Below are 11,640 nucleotides of genomic sequence, written 5' to 3'. Positions count from 1 at the left end.
GTGCCCGGCCTTCTGGAAAAGGACCCCGGCTCCCGGCGCAGGCGCCGAGCTGGGAGAGGCCCCGACCAGGCCCCAGTGGAGCTGGCCCAGGCTGCGGTTTGGCAGACAGGACCCAGCCCAGGAGGGGCGCCGGGCAGGGTGGCTCTGGGGCTTGTTGTGTGGGCAGCAGCGGCCCCAGGAGCCCAGCCCTCCTTCCCATCAGGAGGCCTCGCCCTGCCCGGTCTCTGAGGCCCTTCCAGCCCCCGCCGGCCAGGAGGGGGAAGGTCCCTGTCCCAGCACCGGCAGCTCAGCCTGGGACAGCGGCAGCACCTGGGCCTCTGGCAGCAGCCAGGCCGACGGGCGCCACTGCTTTGTTCCAGGTGAGGAGCCAGGCTGGGCTCCGGGAGGGCTGAGGACGGGATGTGAACACCCTGGGCCCAGACGCTCTCCCAGGGATACGGGGTGGGGGGGGTCCCCAGCCCAGGTGTCTGGCCTGAGCCCCGCGAACCCCACGGACAGCAGCAGCCGTCACACAGCTGCCCCTTCTGCACGGGGACCTGGGGGTGGGGGCGTGAAGAGCTGCTGCCAGTTGGTCCTTGCTGCTCCGGGCGGGGGGAACAGGCACCTCCCCTGGAGTCCTGGGCAGGGGAGGGGGGCTCTGCTCTGGGCTTCGGCAGCTGTTGGGGGCTGAAGGCATCCCTGAGAGGGAGGTTTGGGGCCCGATCTGCCCTGGGTGCCTGAAGCGGGAAGGGGGGTCTTGAATCCTGCTCTGCCCACCACGCCCCTGTCCTTCCCTCCCTGGTGCAGGGAGCCCCCTGGATTCGGAGCAGGAGGAAGGGGTGGACGTGGCCAAAGATGAAGCTGCTCTCAAGCTCATCCGAGAGCAGCTCCAGTGCGGAGATAAGGTACAAATGTTCCCCACTTGGGCTGGAACCAAGATGGCCCTGTCCCTTCCCAGCATCCCCACCCCCTGCCGAGGGTCTTGTCCCTTCTGGTCCACCACCCCTAATGGGGCCCTTTTACATCCATGATGTGGGACCCCCAAGATGGGGGTCTTTGTCCCACAACAGCCGAGGTCGTCTCCCCCCACAGGCACTGTCCCAGTTCCTGATCCTGCTTGTGTAGGAGTGGTGGGGGATTTGGACAATCGGCGGGTCCCCACAATCTCCCATTGAGGCCTGAGCCCTGGAGCTGGTTTGGGTGGGGCAGGAAGGTCCCTCGCTAACAGGTTCTCTCTCGCTATACCCCACTTCTGGTGGGTCCAGGATGAGGGGCAGCAGCTCCTGTTCCTTCAGGCCATCTACCCCGCATGTCTGGCTGCACGGGAGAGAGGGGAGGACACGCTGGAGCCGCGCTGCTGCAAGGCGGCTGTGGTGAAGAGGATCGTGGTGAGTGAGACACGCCATACGGCAGCTGGCGAGAGGAGAGAGACATGGGATTGGCAGGGGTATGGCCCTGCTAATGGGTGGGGGCTGGGTACTATTGGAGGTGGCAGCAGAGGACAGGGATTGCTGTCGCTGAAGACTTGGGAGAAGAGAAGGGAGAAATTCTGAGATTGGTCAGTAGTGGGCAGGGAGGGAATTGTGGGGCTGGAGGGCAGCTGAGAGTGGGAGACAAGGAATTACATGGTCCCAGATTGGTCATCGGGATGGGGCTGAATGGGGGCAGTTTTGACAGGGAGGAGGAAAGAAGGGGATTGGGGGTGAGCTGCGCAGGAATCCGGGAAGTGGGACAAGTCGGATGGGCAGGAAGGAATCGGGGGAGCGGGTGGTGGTGGGGGATCCTGCTGGCCATGTGGGGCACTGGCTGTGTCATCTCCTCACTGGGAGGTGTCAGTCAGGCCTGAATCTTACACTCTGCTTTGTCTCCTTTGCATTTCACAGGAGCTCATCGAGGAGCTTCCCGATGACTCGTCACCCAGCGCCGTCCTCGCCCACTCCCTGGCTGCAGTGGGCAACCTCTGGTACCGAGACAGCCCCACCCCCCCACCCCGCCGGCTCCCCTCACCCCAGTGCTGCTCAGGCCCAAGGCTGGGAGTCACCGTCACTCTCCCTCCCAGGTCACCTCCCAAGAGTGGCACCTCTGGCAGAGATGGTGGGGTGGGAAGATTCACTCTCTCCTGGCAGGGCTCTTCTTTTCACTTCCATAACATGACAGGGGCCTTGGGGAGGGGCTCACTCCCGTCCTCAGATACAGGAGGGGCAGCAGGCTCCAGGGAACAGGAGCTATTCCTGTCCTGCCACTGTCTGTCTGGGACGCCTTGGCCTTGTCATTCCCTAGCTAAGTGCCTCAGTTTCCATTCTCACCAGCCTGTGCCTCTATCCCTGTGGCTTGGTGTCCATGTTGGCGACAGTCCCACTCCCGTACTGCACAGTCTAATACCAGCTCCTCTCTCTTGCCAGCACCATGAAACCTGCCCTGGAGCCAGCCCTAGAGACCCATCTCTTGCGAGCTGCTCTTCACTCCGTCTTCACCCTGGGCACGGAGAAGGACACCACCGACATCCAGGTACCTCCTCCTCCTCCATCCTCTTACTTTTCCAGAGTGGTCCTTGGTCCCTGCTCCCTTGATTCGCTGGAGCTCCAGATTTAGGGGTGGGGTAACAGAGTTGGAACAAGCTGCAGGGTTGGATTCTTCCCTCCAGCAGGGAAGAGATTACCCCTCCCTGGAGGATTGATTTCTTTCTTTCTTTCTTTCTTTCTTTCTTTCTTTCTTTCTTTCTTTCTTTCTTTCTTTCTTTCTTTCTTTCTTTCTTTCTTTCTTTCTTTCTTTCTTTCTTTCTTTCTTTCTTTCTTTCTTTCTTTCTTTCTTTCTTTCTTTCTTTCTTTCTTTCTTTCTTTCTTTCTTTCTTTCTTTCTTTCTTTCTTTCTTTCTTTCTTTCTTTCTTTCTTTCTTTCTTTCTTTCTTTCTTTCTTTCTTTCTTTCTTTCTTTCTTTCTTTCTTTCTTTCTTTCTTAAGCCATGTTTTATCCAGAAGCCCAGCTTCCATCCATAGCAACTTGGCTGTTTCATACTCTTCTGCCTACAAGGCCCTCTGCAGAGACCTGCTAAGCTCATGGATCAAAGGTCCAGGGGTCATCAATTCTTGCGAATTGCCTGCCGTGGGATGTGAAGGAGAGAGGCCAGGAGATGTGTTTGGAGTCTCCCCAGTGCTTCCCAGAGACCCCTCTTCCCATCCTGTGGCACGTGTAGGCCCAGGTTCCCTACCTCTGACCCATGCTTTGCAGGCTCTGCACAAAGTCATCCCAGAGGTCCTGGATGCCATGCTGGGGAACCTGCTGGCAGAGTCCCCAGACACAGACAGGCTCCACTTCATCTTGGAGGTGAGCCCCATTTCACCTGAACTCTTTGGGGGACTGGTAAGGAGAGAGTGGAAGATCCATTTTCTACTGTGTCCTCCTAGCTGGGTCCCCAGTGGGCCGTCCTTGGTTGGGGAGGTCAGTGCAATGTAGTGTCAGGTCCTTCCTTCTTGAGGGACAGAGGAAAGAGCTGGGATTTCAAGCCAGAGCTCTGCCTGGTTCTGCTGAGCACTAACCACAGGGCTCCTTGCTGTCTTGGGGAGTGAGAGTCTGAAAACCCACCCTTCCCCTACCCCCCCAACACACACACCCCATGAGATTTGGGAGATGGTTCTCAGAGAAGAGGCACATGCTCCTTCCTAGAGAAACAGGAGGAGCCCAAGGAATCAGCCCTTCCCTCTGATCTGCTCTGAAATTCCTGGGGGGATTGTGTTCTCAGTCACTCCCTACATCCCCCCAAGGATTTTCATAGCAGGGAAGGGCCGAGGGTTCAGTCTCCTTTCTGGTGAACTGTTCAGGAATCAGGAGTTCTGGGAGGATGGGACCAGCCCTGACCCCGAACATTGTCCCAATCTAGAGAGACGCTGACAAGTTGTGACCCGCAGGGTACAAGCTGTGTCCTGGGGGAAAGAATCCCCTTCTAAAGCTCTGCCATCAAGGCCTCAGCTATTCCCCCCTGTGCAGAATGTCTTAGGCCCCTGGGGCTGGGGGCGTGGGGGGCTCATTTGCAAAGCAGGTGCACCTGGACACTGAGTCTGACCTGCCTCCTTTCCCCACAGAATATCAACTTGTGGGTCGTGTCCAGGGTGTCACAGGAGCGAGCCAGGGCCATCAGGAGCAGCACAGCCCTGCTGAGATACACAGTCTCCCTCCCTGAGTTCGACGTAAGTGACCTCCGACCCCAGCTTGCTGGCTCCAGGCGGAGGCGGGCTGGCTCCAGCGGGCTGCAGGATCTGCTGCTGCCGGGGCTGTGGCTTAGGAGGGTTCTTCATAGGGAGGCAGAGTCAGAGCAGGGACTGAGCTAGGCTTGAGTCAAGTTCTTCTTGTCCTGGTTCAGTGTTGTCCCTGGGCCTTTAAGGAGCCCATGCTCCACCCCTGCTTGGCATCCCAAAGCAGCTCTGGGCTCCCTTGGCAGCAGAGCAAATGAAGGATCGATCTCAAGCTCCTCTCCCCCAGCATCTCCTGCAGAGGAGCTAAGGGGAAGGAGCCCTCTGGCCCAGGGGAGCTGACAGGAAAATGCTGATGGAGTCCCCTCTCCTCTCCCTTCCATTAGATCTCAGCTGAGTTCCCTAGGATGGGTCACCATGTGGCCCAGCTGGCTCTATTTGTTAGCGATCCAGACAAGGACATAAGCCGGCAGGCCAGGGAGGGGACTTACCGGCTCTACCAAATGCTGCTCCAACAGAGGGGTAAGGAACCCAGCTGGGACACGGAACCCAATAGGGGACTGAGAGTGACCACAGGTGGATAATGGGACCCCAGACCATTTCTCTCCGACTGACCCCAGCTGGAGGACAAGTCTCTCTCTGCCTCTGTTCTTCTCCACTCCACTGTGGAGCCACCAATGGGATTGGAAGGACACAGAAACTGCAACCAGAATGAGAAAAGTCTCTCTCTCTCTCTCTTCCAGGCCTGACCATACATGATGCGGAAGATCTCTGGTGTTATGACTGGCACCAGGACAGAAGGCTCTTAGGCTACAAGAATACAGCCAGAGTGGGGGAGGTAAGGGCACTGTGCCAGGGCATGACACAGCTCAGGGAGTGGGGCTGGCTGGGTTCCCTGCAGTGGATGCCTCCTGGAGACAGGAAAAGAGCCCACTCCTTATTTCCAGCTCAGAGTTCCTCATCCAGCAACCAGTGGGACAGGCTGGTGCTAAAGGTCCCCCATTGGAACCTCGCTAGTTGCCGTGATTTGAGTGTCTTACATGGCTGCATTGCTCCGTGGCATAAGGAGGATCCCCGGGTGGGTGAGTTAAAATAGGATTATGGCTCTGGGTGTCTCTCTGCTCCTCGTCCCCCTGGCTGATCCCCAAGTGTCTGAGAGGAGAGCCCTGAGTCAGTCAGTCACGATTGCTTGATCAGACCCTTGTTTAATTCCCTGCACCCTGTAGAAGCAGAGAAAGGAGGTGGGCTTTGCCCAATTCCATTGCCAGTCAGGAAGCAGAATGCCCCAACCTGGGAACTGGGTAGGGGACATAGTGAGCTCCAGAGCCAATATGGACCACATGCGCCCCCCTCATGTCTCCAGACCCGACCAGGGAATGGCAGAGTATCTGGACCTCAGCCACTGTTCCAAAGAAGCACATTGTCACTGACCCAAGTTGCGGCTACTTGCTGCACAAGTAGAAAGTCAAAGACACCCCCCCGCCCCCGTCTCACAACTGTGGTGAGAATATCCAAACCTTCGAACACACCGTAACACAGTGCCCCCAGCCTGGAGTCAAAGGTGAAATGGGTGATTGCCACAACATCACAGAGGAGGCCCTGGAGCGGCTCCTGGATAGACAAGGGCATCGACAGAACGCTGCTCCAGAGACGCCCCGTGAGAGAGACTGTGTGAGCTTGTCCCGTCTCACACAAGCTGAATTGCTGCAGCGGAAGAAAAGTCACCCCTTTGGGATGGGGACTGGGCCATGAGTCTCCTTGTCCTTGTGAGGCTGCAGGTTGGATTCCCCTTGAAGAAACCAAGGAGATGCAGAGGCCATTCCCAGCAATGAGAGAAATCACTAAGCTGGGGTGAAGAGACCTTTGGTCTGTCAGCTCCAACCCCCTCGCCCCACACAACACACACACACTCCTCTAGCCGCTGAGGTGCAGGAGATCTCTCTGCTGGAAGCAACACAGGGTCCCCTGTCGTCTCGGTGCCCTGCACAGCAGAGTGGGCCTGCTCACACACATTAGAGATCCATTTCCAGCCCATCCTGGCCCCTGCCAGAAATTGCCCTCCCGAAAGAGCCACTGGAGGCTTTGGTCCCTCAGCATCTGCGACCTTTTAATAAAGGGGCTTCTCTGAGCCCTGGGACCCTGAAAGCCTCCTGGGGAATGAACTGCCTTGGCCACAGCAGCTCTCTTCCCCACCCTTTGGGACACTAGACGCCATTGTACCGCCAGGACTTGGAGGCTGGCTCTGGCCAATCTGCTCGAGCCTCATGTCCTCTTGGTTTTAGGTCTTTGGAAAATTCTTCTCCATCGGTCAGAAAAGATCCTTCCTTCAGACAGCAGTGCTGGCCATCCACGACCCCCTGCTGCGTGTCAGCCAGGCTGGGCTGCTGCTCGTCTACTCCCTCCTGGGGGAAGCCCAGCAACTGATGGGGGTCACGGTAAGCAGCTGCAATCGACTCAGGAGCTTGGGGTGGGGGCCAGGGCCTCATTCCCATCCTATCGCCATTCGCTGGCCTGGTGGCAAGGAGCCTAGTGGGGACTTCTGGACTTCATGGACTTCTCTTCTTAGGATGTGGTGCTCTGCTATCACTCCTGGGAAAAGCAGGAGAGTCTCCTAAGAGCCCTCTGGGAACCTTTCCTGCCCCACAGAGCTGCACCCATTTCCCCATAGCCTAGTGTCCATGTCACCTGAGCCACCATCGAGAGATGCTCCCTTCACCAGCAGCCTGGGAGGCCAAGGACTGACTGGTGATGGTGACCGAGCAGGAAGGGCTGAGGCACATGGGCGTGGGAAGCTGGTGTTGCTGCTGGTAGGGCTGGACCCGCTCTCGAGAGATTGGGAGGATTCAGTCAGCAGGGGCTGCTGACCTGCCTCATTCACCAGGGCTGCCATCCTGTGGCTTCAGCTTTTGTCACTGGGGTGACTTGGGGAAAGGTCTCAACCTCTCCCCATCCCACTTCACTGCTGCCAGAATCCCTCCTACCCCCCGCCACCCTGCTAGAGCCCCCTCCCTGCCCTTCTAGAGGGTTCTATGAACTTGAGCGGTGTCCCCAGGTGGGTTGGAGGTGGAACAGCTGTCAGGGGCACTGATGGGGAGGTGGCAGGAGCTCACAGTACAAGGAGGGGGGTTGGCACTGGAGGTCACTAGAGAGGACAGCAAGCCTCCATCCTGGGGGTCGGGAGGGTGAATCCACCACTCAGACATGAGCAGCTGCTGGGTGGAAATGATGGTGCTGGTTCCAGGTGCCCTTAATCCTCCCTGATTCCTGGGGAGTGTCTCTGTCTCTAACATGTTCTCGTTCCCCTGCAGCACGAGGATGTCACAGCCAAGGTCATGTGCCAGCTTCACATCATCAGGCACTTGCACCAGATGCCCGAGGCGCTGCAAGGGCTGTGGCTCGTCTGATGCTCTTAAAAGTTCCCCTCCCTGTTCAGCAAGTCCCGCTCCCTGCTGCAGGTACTGCTCTTTCTCACTGTAAATGCGGGGCTAGTGGAAGCAGAAATGGAGGCCCCTGGCACTCACAGAAATTCTCTGCCCTCTCTGTGGAGCCGGGTCCTTCCCTTGGCCCCCCAAATTCCTTCATGTGGGGCAGGAGCTCTTTCCCTCCCACCCATACCCCTCCCCTCTTTCCTTGAGCTCACCCCCATCCCATTCCCCGTGCTCCCAGGCAGAGATCTTCCTGCCCCATATGGCGCAGAAGGACCTTTGTGTCAGGGCTACAGACTGTCTGCCCAACTGAAGCTCAGGAAGCTCCACATTTGCGGAGGTGAGGATGGGACAGAGGCTCAGGGCTAGCTTCATCTCCTGCCCTTTATTCTTCTTTGGGCTCTCAGAGTCTGACATGAAGAGGAGCCTGCTCCCCCCACGTCTTCTAGGCACTGGGGTGTGTGACAGCCTCCCAGATGGCTGCACTCAGAAGCTGAACCACCTCAGGGAGCAGTGGGGGCAGGTCCCTTGTCCGAGGAAACCAAGCAGTGGTAGTTCTCAAAGAGGCTGAGAGGGAAGACCCCGTTCCCTCATGGAGGTAAGAGCCATTGACTTCTTTGGGCCTATGGGTTTCTTGGGGGAGAAATGGGATCCCTGCTGCATAGCCTGGCTAGGAGCTTCCCCCATCCCTGGGAAAGAGACATCTCCATCAATGTTCCACCCTTGTTTTTTTCCTAGCAAGAGACTCCCCAGAGAACTCCTCAAACCTGTTCTCCTGGGAGAGTTTCTGGGAGGAGGCTCCCATCCCTCAGTCTCCAACTCCATCATGCAGTCTCTTTCACCTTACTTCTCCGCTCTCCAGCTCCACTTCCCACAGCAGAACAAACGGACCTTCAGCTCCTAGAGAACAGACTCTGACCTCCTTCTGATCAGCAATGGGTTTTCACCATCCCCTCAGCAAACCTGTCAGCCGGGCTGGACCGGATTTGAAGGAGGAGGGTATCTAACAGGGTGGCTTGGCCTATGGCTGCCTAGCCTGGGGCAAGGCCAAATTGATGACCAAGTGAGCCCCACCTGAGAGGAAACAAGGGAAAACAGCATCAAAGGTACAGAAACAGAGCGAGCTGTTCAGTCGACGGCCTTGGGTCAAAACCTGGAGTCCAGGGTAGGACTGGGTTCTCTCACCGTCCCTAAGGAAGGGGACACAGAAGACCATAGAAACCCAAGAAGGGCAGGCCGAGCCGAAATCAGGAGGAGGAAGAACTCCCCACGAGGGTGGAAGGCCTTGTTTCTGTTCAAGACATTTTTGGACTTTGTTTGGAAGGAGCACGACCCAGGAAGGAGTGGAGTAAAGGCCAGTCACCTGGTTGGAGGGCTGAGTTCTCAGCCAAAAAACTGCAAGAGTGAGTATCAGTGGGGTTGCTAGCCAGCTAGAAAGCGGTGACACGAGGCCTGGCCAGCATCTAGCGGTGAGTGAACTCTGGTACGCACCTGCTTCCATTCTGGAAACAGCCTCGTATTGGAGAATGAGTGGGGAGAGCAGGGAGGTGGGAGGGGTTCCTGAGGCTGGGGTGGGGAGGAAGCTGTGGGGCTGGCAGGGGAAGGACATGGCCCAGCTTGTGGGAGGGATCCTGCTGGCTGTGTCCGGAGCCCTGTGTAGCCTCTTCTGTGGGAAGTTCCCATGGATCAGTGGGGCCTGAATCTCTCCTGCTCCTTTGGTCTCTTTGGGCTTCACAGGAGATGTCTGGTGAACTGCCCTTGGACTCTGGGCCCAGCACCGCTCAGAAATTATTCGCTACCTTCAGAGAGACAGGGCACAGCTCAGCCTGTTGGGTAGGTTGGAGATTCACACTTCACTCGAACACACAACGCTGAGGTGCTTTGGGAAGCACAGTAACAAAGAAGAGATTTAAGTGAAACTAAGCAAGAGAAAAAGACAAATTTCAATCAGACAAAGAAAACACAACTCACTTTGTAGTGACTTAAACTGAACCTTTACAAGTCACAATCTTTGCCTTAGCTGTTTCCAGACTAACATCTCAGCTTTCCTAACAGACCTTCTTTGATGTCCCTGTAGGGTAAAAAACTTCTCTGTCGAATCCGCGGATTTGATTGCTTCGTCTTGTGGTTTCAGACCCTCTGTTCTCCTTCTGGGCTGCCTGGACCCTGATTGTAACATCTCTCTGGCCCAGCCTCTTACACAGATGTGTGCTGCAGCCAGCCCGGCGCAGGGAGCAGTGGGGACAGATGATCTCATCCTGTCAGACCAAGAAATAGGGGTCCCAGTGAGGCTTAGATGGAAGATCCCAGGCATGTCCTGGAGGTAAGAACCGTCAATTCTTCTGGGCACTTGGGGCTGTTGCAACAAAGAGGGGGCTCCTGTTCCATAGCCTATTTGTCCTCATGACTGTGTTTTTTTATTCTCAGAGGATGCATCCGGGACCCTGGAGACTGTTTCATGCAGGAGGTTTGAGCGGGGAGAGATCACTCACTGTCATGACCCATGGCTCATTAACCCGGGTGTGCAGGGTTCCTGGGAGCAGCCACCCTCCAGCACGCCACCTGGAAGCCTACGAAAAACTGCTTAGCTAGGACTGATGAAGTCCAGACCCAGTTTGAGGCTCCTATTGGCAGAGTCCCAGAGCAGCTAATCGGCCCCCAGGACCTCCTTAAACCAGCAGCAGGAACAAGAAGCTGCCTGAACACCCGAGCTCCCACCCGCCCCCTCTGGACCGTGTGTTAGCTGTTCCTGCTCCCACTCCCCAGGCTTGATTTCCTGGCATCTGGACTCGGGGTGACTCATCTGACTTGAGGTGCTGAACACAATTTGGTCTTTTGCTTCTGCTCTTCCAGTGTCCTGACCCAGCTGACTCTCGACTCCTGTCTCGTGAGTGTGGACTCTGCCTCTGACCACTAGATCTGGCTGCCCATGACTCGGCCATGACACTGACTTTTCTACAATTCCTCCAGTGCCCTTTTCTGCTCTCCAGCTCTGCTCTCCCAGCAAGACACACCGATCCCTGGCTCCCAGAGTCCTGCTTGCCTGCTAGTCAAGGGCTCAGGGGGAGAGCTTGTCTTGCCCCCTCCCCTACCACAGCTGCTTTTCCTCGGGGACTCTCCCTAGCGTAGAGGAGAATCCGTCCTGGCAGCAATTCAGGAAGTCACAGAAGGGACGGTCTGCTCAGCTCCCTCTGCAATGCCACTGCCTGAGACCATGACGAGTGGGTGCCCAGTGACTGCGCCGGCAGCTCCTTGAGAGACTCCTGGGGCAGGGTAGTCGTGTTTCCCGGTGACCGCGGGAAGCCATGCAAAGAGTGCGGCGTTGAGGAGACTCTCCTGCTGTCCCAAAGGGTTTCTGTTCTCCTGCACGGTCAGACTGTGGGGCCGGCTGGCAGAATGGGGAAGAGCTGGTTGGTGATGAGTTGGAGGAATCACCATAGAGGTGGCAGCAGCTGCAGATCCTGGAGTTGCCTGTGGTCGGGTTACCATGCGTCCGGATTTTCCCGGACATGTCCGGCTTTTGGGGTTTTAAATTGCCCTCCGGGAGGAATTTGTAAAACTCTCCAAAGGGCCAGGATTTCCCTCCCAATGCAGCACTCTGGGGGCGGGACGGGGGGGAGCTGTGCGCTCTGTGGGGGAGCGCGGCACTGTGTCTGGCTCCGCACCTCAGACACACTGCTCTGAGCAGCAGGATAAGGGGGCCGGGGGGCTGGAGAAGGGGCATGGGGTCCCAAGGGACAGTCAGGGGACAGGGAGCAGGAGCGGTTGGATGGGTCAGGGGTTCTGGGGGGAGCCTGTCAGGGGGTGGGCATATGGAGAGGGGTCGGGGGAGACAAGGGACAGGGAGCAGGGGGGGTTGGATGGGGCGGAGGTTCAGGGGCAAAGTCAGGGGCAGGGAGCAGGGGGAGGTTAGATGGGTCGGGGGTTCTGCGGGGGCAGTCAGGGGACAGGGAGTGGTTGGATAGGTGTGGGAGACCTGGGGGTCTGTCAGGGGATGGGGTTGCGGATTGGGGTCCAGGCAGTCAGGGGACAGGTACGGGGGGAAGTTCTA

General features: G+C 57.4%; 1 protein-coding gene and 1 long non-coding RNA gene across 3 annotated transcripts; both read left to right on the top strand.

The window, feature by feature from the left end:
- Nucleotides 1-226: 226 nt before the first annotated feature.
- On the top strand, nucleotides 227-6,587 carry LOC311530644 (maestro heat-like repeat-containing protein family member 7). Its single transcript, XM_084647468.1, has 7 exons — nucleotides 227-359; nucleotides 787-884; nucleotides 2,382-2,487; nucleotides 3,206-3,301; nucleotides 4,057-4,161; nucleotides 4,908-5,002; nucleotides 6,447-6,587. The coding sequence occupies exons 2-6, from the start codon at nucleotides 835-837 to the stop codon at nucleotides 4,911-4,913; spliced, it is 363 nt and encodes a 120-aa protein (XP_084503594.1). The 5' UTR covers nucleotides 227-359; nucleotides 787-834; the 3' UTR covers nucleotides 4,914-5,002; nucleotides 6,447-6,587.
- An 891-nt stretch (nucleotides 6,588-7,478) lies between these two features.
- LOC311530657 lies at nucleotides 7,479-11,275 on the top strand. Of its 2 annotated transcripts, XR_014714040.1 has the most exons (5): nucleotides 7,479-7,619; nucleotides 7,997-8,187; nucleotides 8,328-8,992; nucleotides 9,667-9,912; nucleotides 10,017-11,275. It is a non-coding gene; the product is annotated as an uncharacterized lncRNA (long non-coding RNA). The 2 variants fall into 2 exon arrangements; XR_014714041.1 differs by having other exon boundaries at nucleotides 8,328-9,912.
- Nucleotides 11,276-11,640: the final 365 nt, after the last annotated feature.

The sequence above is a fragment of the Lepidochelys olivacea genome (assembly GCF_965140295.1).
Source record: "Lepidochelys olivacea isolate rLepOli2 genome assembly, chromosome: 14".
NCBI lineage: Eukaryota > Metazoa > Chordata > Testudines > Cheloniidae > Lepidochelys > Lepidochelys olivacea.
This window is presented reverse-complemented; position numbering and strand designations above follow the sequence as displayed.

What these genes read in the sequence shown, in the direction of transcription:
- LOC311530644 (XM_084647468.1), top strand. Translation starts at nt 835, where the DNA reads ATGAAGCTGCTCTCAAGCTCATCCGAGAGCAGCTCCAGTGCGGAGATA. An exon ending in AGCTCCAGTGCGGAGATAAG is followed by an intron (nt 885 to 2,381) that starts GTACAAATGTTC and finishes CTCTCTTGCCAG; the next exon opens with CACCATGAAACCTGCCCTGG. An exon ending in AGGACACCACCGACATCCAG is followed by an intron (nt 2,488 to 3,205) that starts GTACCTCCTCCT and finishes CATGCTTTGCAG; the next exon opens with GCTCTGCACAAAGTCATCCC.